Below are 12,773 nucleotides of genomic sequence, written 5' to 3' on the forward strand. Positions count from 1 at the left end.
TTTTTTTTTTTTTTTTTTTAAGGGATGCAATGTCACTGTATAATATTGATAACCTATGAGACCTATGAAAATGATAGAGACACCCTCTACTCTCAATCATTTTCACATGTTTGGTTTTTCAGACGACTACGTTTAAAATGTGCGATGGGCCTGAACCTCACCTAGCCTGACCGGGGTCGGAAAAAATAAAGGACGAATCAATTTGACACCATGAACATTTTTTTTTTTTTTTTTTTTTTATCAAAATCGCCCTCAACTCTCAATCATTTTCCCATGGTTGGTTTTTCAGACGACTACGTTTAAAATGTGCGATGGGCCTTAACCTCACCCAGCCTGACCGGGGTCGGAAAAAATAAAGGACGAATCAATTCGACACCATGAACATTTTTTTTTTTTAACCAAAATCCTGTGATCGGACTTTATACGGGTGTCCAGTCGATGTCGATGGGCAGAGTGTAGACTTACAAGTACTTTCACCTCAACTCAAAAGAAGAAAATCTGGTGTGAACATCACACGACTTTCCTTATCGGCCTTATCCTATTGAATGATGCTTATTTGAGTGTTCTTTTACCCTAACTTTTACAATATCTCTAACCGTTTTTTCGCTATAGCTGAAAACCGCCAAAAAACGGTCGAAATCTGTCCAAAAGCGGTCAAAATACCGCCAAGCGTTTTGTAGCTATAGCTGAAAACCGCCAAAAAACGGTCGAAATCTGTCCAAAAGCGGTCAAAATACCGCCAAGCGCAGCAACCATCTCAAAAAACGGTTGGTGTTGCATCCTTGTCACATTTGTGAACTACATACCAAATTTTAAGTCTCTAGCTTATACCGTTCCCGAGAGATTGTTAAATTACACCGAAAACCGCCAAAAAGCGTTAAAATGCCGCCAACCGTTGCACCGGTCTTAACCAAAAGTTTCGTGTCGCATCCTTGTCACATTTGACAGCTACATACCAAATTTCAAGTCTCTAGCTCTTACCGTTCTCGAGATATTTTGTTTACAGACAGACACACACACGGACCAATGGCTGAAACTTCGGATTTAGGCTCTAGGGACCTCAAAACGTGTTTTGGCAATAAAATCTGTCTGTCCAATGGCTGAAACTTTGGATTTAGGCTCTAGGGGCCTCAAAACGTGTTTTGGCACTAAAAACTGACCATCGAAAATTTGACCCGATTCTAGCGCTTACAAGGTAGACGTGCTACCCTCCCAGCTAACTAGGCTGGCATTGGTGAAGGATACCAGTGGAAATGAGACTGACCGTAGCAGAAAGAAGCTGCTGCTGGCTTCAAGCCGAAGTTATAGGAAGTAAATTAATTTAGAGATGGGGGTAATATGTGTAAATGCTGATGACACGGTTTTTTAGTCACTTTTGGCTACTTCAATGTTTACTAAGATTACTAAGACTCAGTACCCTGGGACACCCAGGAGAAGAGATAGTAACCATACACTCGAACCCAATCAAACCACTCCTGAGCTTCGCATGTTTGTAACTTTTTAACTACCGAACGAAATCGGCGGATTCAAAGGTTCCCGTATAGCTTGAAGTCTTTTACAGAATTATGCAATAATTTTATATATGAGAACTCTTTATTTAAATTGATTTTCGATTGAAAACTGAGAGCACTAATTTCCGTTTAACTTCTCTACGCGCTTCGTCCAGATCAAAACAAAAATAACACTTACAGGAATAGTTCCTAGTTCATCCAAGAGAGCTCAGCACTGCCTGGCTCCTAAAAAGGATGGGGTACCGTTTTGCCCCGTGTTCCCCTACATGGGTACCCAACAAATATAGGTAGCTAGGTACCTTACCAACAAAGAACAGTAAAATCAACAACAAAGAATTTACTTATCTAATCATTTGTCATTGAAATGAAACCTTTAATCCCCCTGCTTTACTTCAATGTTTCAATAACACAGAAACTTCCATCTAATATTATCGGCTGTCAATTTCCTCATTGTCCCAGGAAGCATCGAACCTGCGACCTCCACGCCACGGAGCCAGATACAAACACTTAACTTACCCCTATACAGGGTGGTCAGGTGTCATTGGTCTCGTGTATTTCTTTCCGTTCTGATAGAGCGCGAGATTCGTGCAGAAATGTGGCGAAGTAGACACCCTGTAAAAGGAGGATTTAATTTATTTTAATTTTTAAGAAAGAAAACCCCCGATCAAATAAATTTTTGTTTAAATTAGGTAATATATATTAAAAAAAAAAAAAAGGTATTGTCGAAAGACTTGGGAGATTTTTTTGGATTGTTACTTTTTTTTACACTTTACAACCGTCTACAGATGGTTGAATACCTTTTTGTGTACTAAACGAAGAGGAAGAAGGAGGAGAATGTTGAAGAAAAGAAACTAAAGAAAGTGAAAGGAGAGAGAGGAGGGAGAAGCAGAAAGAGACGAATAAAGGACAAAGAGATAAGGAAGGGAAGAAGAAGAACAGGAGTAGAAAAAGATAAAGGAGAAAAGGAACAATACAAAGGAGAAGGAAGAGAACAAGAAAAAGAAGGAGAAGAGAACAGTAAGTACAAAGGAAAAGGGATGGGGAGAGAAAACGGAAAAAGATAAAGGAGAAAGAAGACGATACAAAAAGAAGGAGAAGAAGAGACGAGAAAGAGAACAGGGAAGAGGAGGAGAAGAAGAAAAAGAAGGAGGAGAAGAAGAGGAAGACAGGAAGAAAATAGTAAAAAGAAGGAGAACGAAGAGGAGGAGAACAGTACAAAGAAGAAGGAAAAGAACAAGACAAAAAGAGGAGGGAGATGGAAGAGAACAAGACAAAGGAGTAGGAGGAGGGATGAGGAGAAGGAGGAGGAGGAGAAGGAGGAAGAAGAATAATAATATCTTATCAAGTTCTCGCTTTCTCTGATGAAAGGAGAAACGCCAAATTTATCACACAAAAAAGGAAGAAAAAAACTTATCAGTAAAGTTTGATGAGATGTAGAGCAACAAAAGAGAGAAAATATTAAGCGATGAACTTTTTATTATTATTTCCTCTTTCTCATCGTCCACAAAACTTCATGTTTTTCTCCTCCTCCTCCTCCTCCTCCTCCTCCTCCTCCTCCTTTTTTTCTCTCCCACACTCCCCTCTTCTCTACTTTCTTCTATTCTCTCTTCTTCCTCTTCCTTCTCCCGCTTCTCTTCTTCTTGGTCTTCTTCTTCATTTTCTTCTTCTCCTTCTTCCCTCATCCTCATTTTTCACTTTTTACCCCCCAAATTATGCTTCTCCTCCTCTTCATTCTCCTTTTTCCACATTTCCACCCGAAAAATATTATTTCCGATCATTAAAATATTTATGAACCTCGTCGCCCCGGTTCATGCCCACATGGTGAAAGTTGTTTGAAGTAAATGAGAAAGTGTTTTGAGAATTATTATTGAAAGTAAAAAAGAGTTTTAGAAACACATCATAGAAAGTGAAAAGAGTTCTGAAAAAGTGTGCAGGTGTGCACAGATGTTCTTCTTCTCCTTATTGTTCTTCTTCTTCTTCTTCTTCTCCTTCTTCTTCCTCTTTCTCTCCTTCTTCTTCTTCTTTCTCTCCTTCTTCTTCTCACCGAGATAAATCAATTTCAAAAATACCGGTAAATCGTGAAGTTTGACGTCACGGCATACGCTCCCGTAGGCGATGACGTTATAATTCATGACTCTCGCTTCGTTTGTTTGTGCGCAAGCGTTTCTGCGCATTTTGACGTGAAATCTGACGTCACAACTCTTCGAACTTTTTCATTAGAACGGCAATTTAAAATTGAATTTTCGACCTTTTAAAGTTACTTTTTCGGAGTTTTGACCTCAGATTTGGATTTTTCACAACTTTTTACGTAGGAATTGACCTTTTATTAATAATGTTCTCGCAATTGCAACTCCTCCATTCTGCTAAAAATGTACAATAGCCAGCCTAGTTAGCTTGGTAGATCGAGGGTTCGATTCCCACCCGAAGCGGATTTCATCCTAAACAGATAAGGTTCCTCCTCGGAACGTCTGGCTTTCTCCTATCCTGCCTTCCTTCTCTCTTCGCTTTTTGAACAATAAGACCTTAACAGTTACAGTTCCCTCTATCAAACAAAAATATTTTTTTTTATCAGTGGGCTCTACAATCTTCTTCTTTCTTCTTCTTAGCCTTTTCCTACTTAAATAGGGTCTGCGTTTTCTTGTCAGTCTTTTCCAGGCAACCCTATTGTGTACCTCATGTCCTGATAAATTTTTCTCACCCAGGTCTTGATTCACACAATCTTTCCACCTTTTCTTCAGTCTCCCTCGCCCTTTTCTCCCCCCTCACTTCCATTCTCTCAACTCTTTTCCCTATGTAGCTCTCATCTCTTCTTTCAACATGTCCATACCACTGCAATCTCCACTCCTGAATCTATTACCTACTTTTTTCCTGTTCCTTATGAGTGAGTTCTACAATACACGAACATAATAAAAACTTACAGGACATGAAGTTGACTTCTAATATTTCTATCACACACAGGAATGTCTTGACTACTACAAGTACTATCGTCACTCTCACTACCCAGGTCCGGTTCACAACTTCAGGTGAACCTAAACTTATTTTTTCATTGAATTCATTGTTATTCACCCGTTATTTTTCCATTGTTAATATTGTTAATTGTTATTCACCCCAGAACACTAGCCTTACTAACCTACGTCAAAATGATGTGTATGAAAATTTCTTTTCCGCCTCCTGACCTACCTTGTCATGTTACAAGGCTCTTTTTTTAAGAATTTAAAAAAAACAACTGTTTTTTTTTCTTAATTTGAAAATTGTATACCTACGTCAAATTGACTTATATCTAGTGTTAAACGTCAAACAAAAAACGCTTGTGTTCTAGGGTTAAAAATAAATAAAATATTCTTGGGCTTGACTCACGAAGTCACGACTCACAATAAAATTATTATTTCTCACTGTATAAGTATAAGTAGGTAATTTTTCCAGGTAATCACCCATCCAAGTACGATCCACTCACAATAAAATTATTATTTCTCACTGTATAAGTATATGTAAGTAGGTAATTTTTCCAGGTAATCACCCATCCAAGTACGATCTATGCTCAGTGTTGCTTAACTTCAGTGGTCTGCTAGAAACTGATGCATTCAACCTGATATACCTAGACACTGGCTACTAATATACTGTAGGTATTTCTTCAACTAAAATAGCGGGCCTCCCCTTAGGCATAATCCTGGTTACGTCCATTCTCGGTATAAATTTGCAGATGATTTCATGAGATCCGTGGAGATTGATGCTATGAGAAGATTTGAGGAGAGGAAAGCAAGGCAAGACATAGCAGATCATTTCAAGGCCAATGGAAACAAAGCATTCCAGAGTGGGCAATATGAAGCAGCCTTGGTACAATATGATAAGGTGAGAATGAGCTACACAGTTCTTCTAATTAAATGTAAATGCAGTTTCTTTGTGTTATCAGTGTTATCAGAGAGATTTCGCATCGCGTTTTTTTGGACATCGGGTACGATGTTCGACGAGTTTTGGTTTCCGCGCATGACACACATTTTGGGGTTTTGAACACGGGGATCGGAGTTACGATGTTTTGGCTTGAACATGGGGATTTTTTTCGTATTACGATGATGAAATTTCCATGTTAGAAACGCGCGTAAATTTAAATTCTTTTTGAATAGATCACGGTTATTTTACATTTTTGAAGGGGAAATTAATTTTGACTGAAATTTTTCGATGTTGGTAGGTATCTTAATTAATTCAGAAATTAATTAAAAACAAAATACAAAAAAGAACGTAACAGATAACGAACACGGTGGAATAAAACAAATAAATAATTTAAAAAAAAAATCATTGTTTCCTGTTTTTAATTAATTAATTCAAAAACTGATTTGAATAATTTGTTTTATTAATTTCATTCATTAGTAATCTGTTAGAACAAGACAAAACATTGAACAAATAAAAGGTATGATTACTTGAGCGTCCGCTAGGTTCGCTTGGGTTATCGTATTTTGGTTTTCGCACGCTTTGCTAAATCTAAAAACATGATGTAAACAAGATGGCGCCAACATGGGTTGCGTTATCGGGATCAAGAAGCGATGCGAAATCTCTCTATTATGTCACAACTTTGGTGCTCACTGCAGCATTGTAGGATTTTCCCAATATCTCAATAATCCTAAAATCCAATGTTTACCTACCATGCTGGCACCGGTCGCTATGCGCATTTATATGCCATAGCTACTCATTTTCCTCTTACCTACCATGCTGGCACCGGTCGCTATGCGCATTTATATGTCATAGCTACTCATTTTCCTCACGAGGCTGAGTGGGCTCCGCAACAGCCAGTCTCGGAATCAATCATTTGGATGATGGAAATTTCTTGACCCCGCCGGGAATCGAACCCGGGTCTCCCGCGTGCAAGGCGAGCGCAGTGACCACTACGCCATGGGAAGTTCTTCTAATTAAATTGATCCCAAGGGCAAGGTATGCCTAGACCCTTGACAAATGGAGTGTGCCTAAAGGCATGTGATGTGTTTCAATCCACTCGACCCCACAATAGGAGTTGGGAATTCTGTTTGACAGAGGTTTAAAGTCACTGTATTAGCTAACTGCTAACGTATTTAGTAACTTTTTTCCACTAAAAACATTGACATTCGGTGAAAAGGTACCCGCTTTCTCACATTAACCTCACCTAGCCTGATAGGGGCCAGGAAAAACCAGTAATAATAATAATAGTGCTTATTTATACTGCTCGCATAGGACTGAAAAGTCCCTTTACTCCAGCAGTAAGTAGGCTACCACTATTATTGTGGTCAAATTCTCAAATTATATTGAGGATAAAATTCCATACCTCGGCTGGGATTGAACCCACGCCCTCCTGTTTACCAGGCGAGCGCCTTGTCCACTACACCACCGAGGCAGTACGGGATTGCCCAGATGGTCACCTAAACGGATAATCACGAGCATCTTTGCTTAACTTCACTGATAACTGGTGCATTTAACGTGCTGTCTAGGAAAAAGTGGCTTGCTCTTCCAATCTCACCTAATGTTTTGAGACCTAATATTTTTTAAAGAAAGTAACTCTACTGAGATTTCTCTTTCAAAGTAATTTTTTCAAGGTAAAAAAAAGTCCAATCGTATTTGTCAAAAATTTCACAAAAATCTCAGAATAACTAAATCCCTTCTCATTCCCAGGCTATCGAGCAGGTTCGGGACTCGCCCGTACTCTACACAAACCGCGCTCTGACCCTGTTACACCTGCAGTTATACGACCCTGTCCTTCCTGACTGTGATAAAGCTCTCCGACTAGACGAGGACAATATGAAAGCCCATCTATACAAAGCTAGAGCAATGCATAGTCTTGGACAACGGGAGGAGGCGAAGGAATACGTTAGACAGTTAGTGGAGAAATACCCGACACGGCGGAAATTAGTGGAAAATTACACACAAGCCTTTGAGCAAGAATAGAAGTGTGATATCAGTGTTCAAGTTTATTAGGTTTTTTTTTCCACATTATTACATAATTAGAAGGTAAATGAAAGACTTCTGATGAATGGGACAATAAATATTGGCGGCAGTGATGAAAATGTTGACAAAGGAATAAGGTGGAATTTATTTTATAGTTATTGTGGTGATCTTAAGTATGTGCCAGTACTACCGGGCATTCTACCACGGCCAGTCTCATTTCCAACAGTAGTATTCTGTTTTCCTTCAAAAAAAAAAAATTCAGGACAGGAGAGAACGAATCTTATTTGTTTAAGATAAAATCCGCCCCGGGCGGGAATCGAACCCGCGACTTAGCGCTTGATTGGGAAAAAGTGGCTTGCTCTTCCAACCTCAAGAAAGTTTTTGAGAGAAATCAACTCTAATGAAATTTCTAAAAGTTCTTTTTTTTCAACACTAACAAAAAGCATTGGACTGATGACAATACTTTTTGTTATTGTAGCGGCTTCAGCTGTAGCCGAATGGCTGATGACAGAATAAAGAGCAATACTTTGTTTCTCATTACATTAGTGTATGTATAGCTTTGCAAAGAGTCTCATCGCATTTCCCAATAATCGCAGAATGTTATAAAATTATAAATCCCTTCTCATTTCCAGGCTATCGAGCAGGTTCGGGACTCACCCGTGCTCTACACAAACCGCGCTCTGACCCTGTTACACCTGCAGTTATACGACCCTGTCCTTCCTGACTGTGACAAAGCTCTCCGACTGGACGAGGACAATATGAAAGCTCATCTGTACAAAGCTAGAGCCATGCATAACCTTGGACAACGGGAGGAGGCGAAGGAATACATAAGAGAGTTAGTGGAGAAATACCCGACACGGCGGAAATTAGTGGAAAATTATACACAAGCGTTTGAGCAAGAATAGAAGTGTGATATCAGTGTTCATGTTTATTAGGTTTTTTTTCCCCACATTATTACATAATTAGAAGGTAAATGAAAGACTTCTGATGAATGGGACAATAAAAAATATTGGCGGCAGTGATGAAAATGTTGACAAAGGAATAAGGTGGAATTTATTTTATAGTTATTGTGGTGATCTTAAGTATGTGCCAGTACTACCGGGCATTCTACCACGGCCAGTCTCATTTCCACCAGTAGTATTCTGTTTTCCTTCAAAAAAATTCAGGACAGGAGAGAACGAATCTTATTTGTTTAAGATAAAATCCGCCCCGGGCGGGAATCGAACCCGCGACTTAGCGCTTACAAGGTAGACGTGCTACCAACTAAGCTAACTAGTCTGGCTGATACCAGTGGAAATGAGACTGACCGTAGCAGAAAGAAGCTGCTGCTGGCTACAAGCCGAAGTTATAGGAAGTAAATTAATTTAGAGATGGGGGTAATATGTGTAAATGCTGATGACACGGTTTTTAGCCAGTCCTTCCTTTATTATTACGATAGTAATAATAAAAGGTATAAGGGACGGGCTATTGTATTCGCTTCAGTGTCGTCTGTCTGTCGGTCGGTCTGTCTGTCTGTCCTCATAGAAGGACTTATCCAAACCTGGTCGACCTATATATCAAATTAAAGGTCTTTTTACCAGGAACACGAAAGTGGTGGTGTACAATGTTAGTCACTTTTAGCCACTTCAATGTTTCAATAACACAGAAACTTCCATCTAATATTATCGGCTGTCAATTTCCTCATTGTCCCAGGAAGCATCGAACCTGCGACCTCCACGCCACGGAGCCTGATACAAACACTTAACTTACCCCTATACAGGGCGGTCAGGTGTCATTGGTCTCGTGTATTTCTTTCCGTTCAGATAGAGCGCGAGATTCGTGCAGAAATGTAGCGAAGTAGACACCCTGTAAAAAGAGGATTTATTTTAATTTTTAAGAAAGAAAACCCCCGATCAAATAAATTTTTGTTCAAATTAGGTAATACATATTTAAAAAAAATAAATCATCGCCATTTTTATTTCGTAGCAATGAGCCTCAGAAGAAGGGGGAAATCATCTCAGTCTCCGGAAAAGACGACTGAAATCTTGGTTTATTTGTTCTTCCATAAGCCAGCCTAGCTAGCTTAGTTGATAGTGCGTCTGCCTTGTAAGCGCTAGGCTGCGGGTTCGATTCCCGCCCGGGGCGGATTTTATCCTGCTGGGATAATGTTTGTTCTCGGAATATGAAAACATAAATATTTTATAAGAATCCTATATTTAGACTGCCTATCTAAAGGAAGTAAAATCAGTGGGCTGATTTTTCTTTTAATTAAAGCTGTAAAACTTAAAATTAATTTCTCTACAATATTCACACAAAGTAGGTTATAGATATCCTAATTATTTTTTCAAAGAAAAAATTGTTCTTCCATAACTCTGGTTTTGATGAAATTTCAAACAAATTTCCAGCCAATAAGGAAACTTGCCGATTCCCCTCCTTAGAGTCCTTACCTTACCATTTTTCTGTAGTTACCTGATCTAGAATAGTGCATATTTACCTGATTCTTGGCAGCTCTAAGGAAGCCATCATTAGCAGTCGTGGTGACAGCTTTCATCTGGTCTCCAGTACCGAATATCACAATAGACCGAGGCTTGACTTTTCCATTCAGACTGAGTTTGGTTTTGGATCGGTCTGACGGGTTATCTGGTACTATGGTAACTCGTGAGAGCAACTCATTTGTTCTACGTAGCTCGTTTGGTCCGGCTAGATTGTCTACTATGTTGCGAAATGCTTCGATGGCCGTCTCACAGGAGACCAGAGTTTTCCCTGAGGGGGAAAGAAAGTAAGATGAGTGGAGTCAATAGGTTGTTGGTTAGGTTTATATTAGGCATTCCTATGTATTTACGTTATTATTGCCGTTATAATTAGTTGGGTACTTGGTCTTTTAACTTCCGACTCGAGTTTCATCAGCTAGTCTAGTTAGCTTGGTTGGTAGCGCGTCTGCCTTTTAAGCGCTAGGCCGCGGATTCGATTCCCGTCCGGGGCGGATTTTATCCTGAACGGATAACGTTCGTTTTCGGAAAGGCTGGATTTCTCCTACACCACTACGGTTGGTCTTACCCTGGAAGTACTTCTCAAGGACAGGTTTGACAGGATTCCGTAGTTCCCAGGCTGCCTGCTGATTGAGCAATGGATAGGTGAACGTCCGATCCATGGGAAGGGAAGTTGCCTAGACCCAAACCAGCCCGAATTAATAAAGACAATCCAATATCAAATAACAACACAAAAGACTTAAACAAAATGAAAATGTAAGTACGTTATTTATTTTATTTTTACTTAAACGTATCAAGTCTGACATCCAAATAAAATTGAAATACGGAACCAAACTGACCTCACAAATAGATATGAAAACATACCTAAATATTTTATAAGAATCCTATACCTATTTAGACTGCCTATCTAAAGGAAGTAAAATCAGTGGGCTGATTTTTCTTTTAATTAAAGCTGTAAAACTTAAAATTAATTTCTCTACAATATTCACACAAAGTAGGTTATAGATATCCTAATTATTTTTTATCTGTCTGATTCGATATATCGACCTACCTAACAGCTTAAACTCAAAGAATACCTATCCATCTTGAATTATTCTTAATTTCTTATGAGAGAGGCCTACCTAGGTATGTAAGTACAAAATATATGAGGACTTAAAAACTAAAAAATACATGTAATAAATAAATAACATAAAATGCCAAACAGCATGCAAAAAGGAAGGAAACAGTAGGAACTTATTTACATTAAAATAATAATTAATAGTTAAGCAACGTCAATACTCCTAGTTCTATTTCTATCTAGAGACTATTCAGTCTCAGATTTCAATTACCAAAGTAAGTCCTGGCCTTAAGATATTGAGTTGCGATATTATGCCGGAAACTCATGCTCACAGACAGTCTGAGCATGAGTGACCGGCATTAGTAATCATTGAGTACATTGAGGCATTGGCACTTTGAGGTCTCTGGGTCTCTGAGCTTCGACGGGATAAAAATTAAAATCAGTCTTAAAAAAAGAAACAGTATATACATGTAATAAATAAATAACATAAAATGCCAAATATCATGCAAAAAGGAAGGAAACAGTAGGAACTTATTTACATTAAAATATAATAATTAATAGTTAAGCAACGTCAATACTCCTAGTTCTGTCTAGAGACTATTCAGTCTCAGATTTCATATTTCAATTACCAAAGTATGTCCTAGCCATAAGATGTCCTATTGAGTTGCGATATTATGCCGGAAACTCATGCTCAAACAGTCTGAGCATGAGTGACCGGCATTAGTATTATTAGTAATCATTGAGGCATTGGCACTTTGAGGTCTCTGGGTCTCTGAGCTTCGACGGGATAAAAATTAAAATCAGTCTTAAAAAAAGAAATAGTATCGATTATAAAATACCCCTAGGTAATAGGTTAAATAGATATTACATAATTATAGGTAATAATAAAATTGACGTACCTATTTCATTGATCAAACAATTTGTGAATAACGTGGTGATTTCTGTGTGTTCTCTATTTCGTGGAAAAGAAAAATGTCGTGTTTTCCAAAGTACATATTTGATTCATAAAATACGTCCCATGTAAGAGAAAAAATGTCGAAAAGAGAATAAATAAAATGTCAGACATGGGGGGCTTTCAACAGATGGGCGCATACCTTGGGGAAAATGCGCTTTTGGGGAAATATAGAGAGATTAGATATACAGCATACCTATTTTAAACCATAAAATCTGTTGCAGTAGTTCAAAAATGCACGAAAATTGAGCAATTTACAGAGAGCTTTTAATTCAATCCCTACCGGAAAAAAGCATACCACTAAATATGAGCTCATTGAGCTCTTTTTATTGAAAGCCCCTCAATATCGTCTAAAAAAATCATTTGTAAAATCTAAATGAATATGAATTACTTGATCATATTATTAATACAGGCCAAGTATGTAAGTTGGATTCTCGGTGAGTTTAAAAACTGTCACATTGTTCCATGTGCTCGCATCCTCGCGTAGATTTATTAGTATACACTTTTGTTCTCGTGTGAGGCATTAACGCCCTAACTCTACATATGTATAACAGGTGATCTTATAGGACCTAACGTCAATATTAATATGAACAATGAAATTGTGAAATGCCTACTCGACCAAAGTACAACTAATATAAATAGGTACATTTACACTATACAAACACAACATAAAGATAAGTAATGTTTCACTATGAGTTATTGGATAAGATTAAATTAAAAATAAGTATTCGTCCTTATGACATGAGGTTTTAACTGAATAAGTTTAGGTCAAGTTACAAACGTTGGGGCGTTGGCTTGGGTACATATTATACATAGATTTAGACTTGTAAAAACTTATAAAAAAGACTGGCAGATATGGGAAACTGAAAGATCCAACT

The 12,773-nt window shown here is 38.3% G+C and overlaps 2 protein-coding genes across 3 annotated transcripts; one reads left to right on the forward strand and one right to left on the reverse strand.

The window, feature by feature from the left end:
- Nucleotides 1-4,519: 4,519 nt before the first annotated feature.
- LOC103518317 (tetratricopeptide repeat protein 12-like) lies at nt 4,520-8,460 on the forward strand. Of its 2 annotated transcripts, none has more exons than XM_008483379.2 (3): nt 4,520-4,658; nt 5,212-5,360; nt 8,051-8,460. In XM_008483379.2, exons 1-3 carry the CDS (start codon nt 4,652-4,654, stop codon nt 8,321-8,323), a joined length of 429 nt encoding a protein of 142 aa, XP_008481601.1. In that variant the 5' UTR covers nt 4,520-4,651; the 3' UTR covers nt 8,324-8,460. The 2 variants fall into 2 exon arrangements, with proteins under 2 accessions (XP_008481601.1, XP_008481600.1); XM_008483378.2 differs by lacking the exon at nt 8,051-8,460 and adding an exon at nt 7,146-7,561.
- LOC103518319 (UPF0415 protein C7orf25 homolog) lies at nt 8,327-10,548 on the reverse strand. Its single transcript, XM_008483382.3, has 3 exons — nt 10,455-10,548; nt 9,892-10,160; nt 8,327-9,263 (listed from the first exon to the last, which is right to left on the reverse strand). Exons 1-3 carry the CDS (start codon nt 10,546-10,548, stop codon nt 9,183-9,185), a joined length of 444 nt encoding a protein of 147 aa, XP_008481604.1. The 3' UTR covers nt 8,327-9,182.
- Nucleotides 10,549-12,773: the final 2,225 nt, after the last annotated feature.

This window comes from Diaphorina citri, unplaced genomic scaffold, assembly GCF_000475195.1.
Source record: "Diaphorina citri unplaced genomic scaffold, Diaci psyllid genome assembly version 1.1 scaffold2153, whole genome shotgun sequence".
Classification (NCBI taxonomy): domain Eukaryota; kingdom Metazoa; phylum Arthropoda; class Insecta; order Hemiptera; family Psyllidae; genus Diaphorina; species Diaphorina citri.

Bases quoted from the DNA above. Each gene is read 5' to 3' on its own strand.
- LOC103518317 (XM_008483379.2), top strand. The intron at 5,361-8,050 runs GTGAGAATGAGC...TCTCATTTCCAG, and splicing joins CCTTGGTACAATATGATAAG to GCTATCGAGCAGGTTCGGGA.
- LOC103518319 (XM_008483382.3), bottom strand. From the start codon at position 10,548: ATGGATCGGACGTTCACCTATCCATTGCTCAATCAGCAGGCAGCCTGG. The intron at 10,161-10,454 runs GTAAGACCAACC...TTTCCCCCTCAG, and splicing joins CCTTGAGAAGTACTTCCAGG to GGAAAACTCTGGTCTCCTGT. The intron at 9,264-9,891 runs GTAAATATGCAC...CTCTTTTTACAG, and splicing joins TTAGAGCTGCCAAGAATCAG to GGTGTCTACTTCGCTACATT.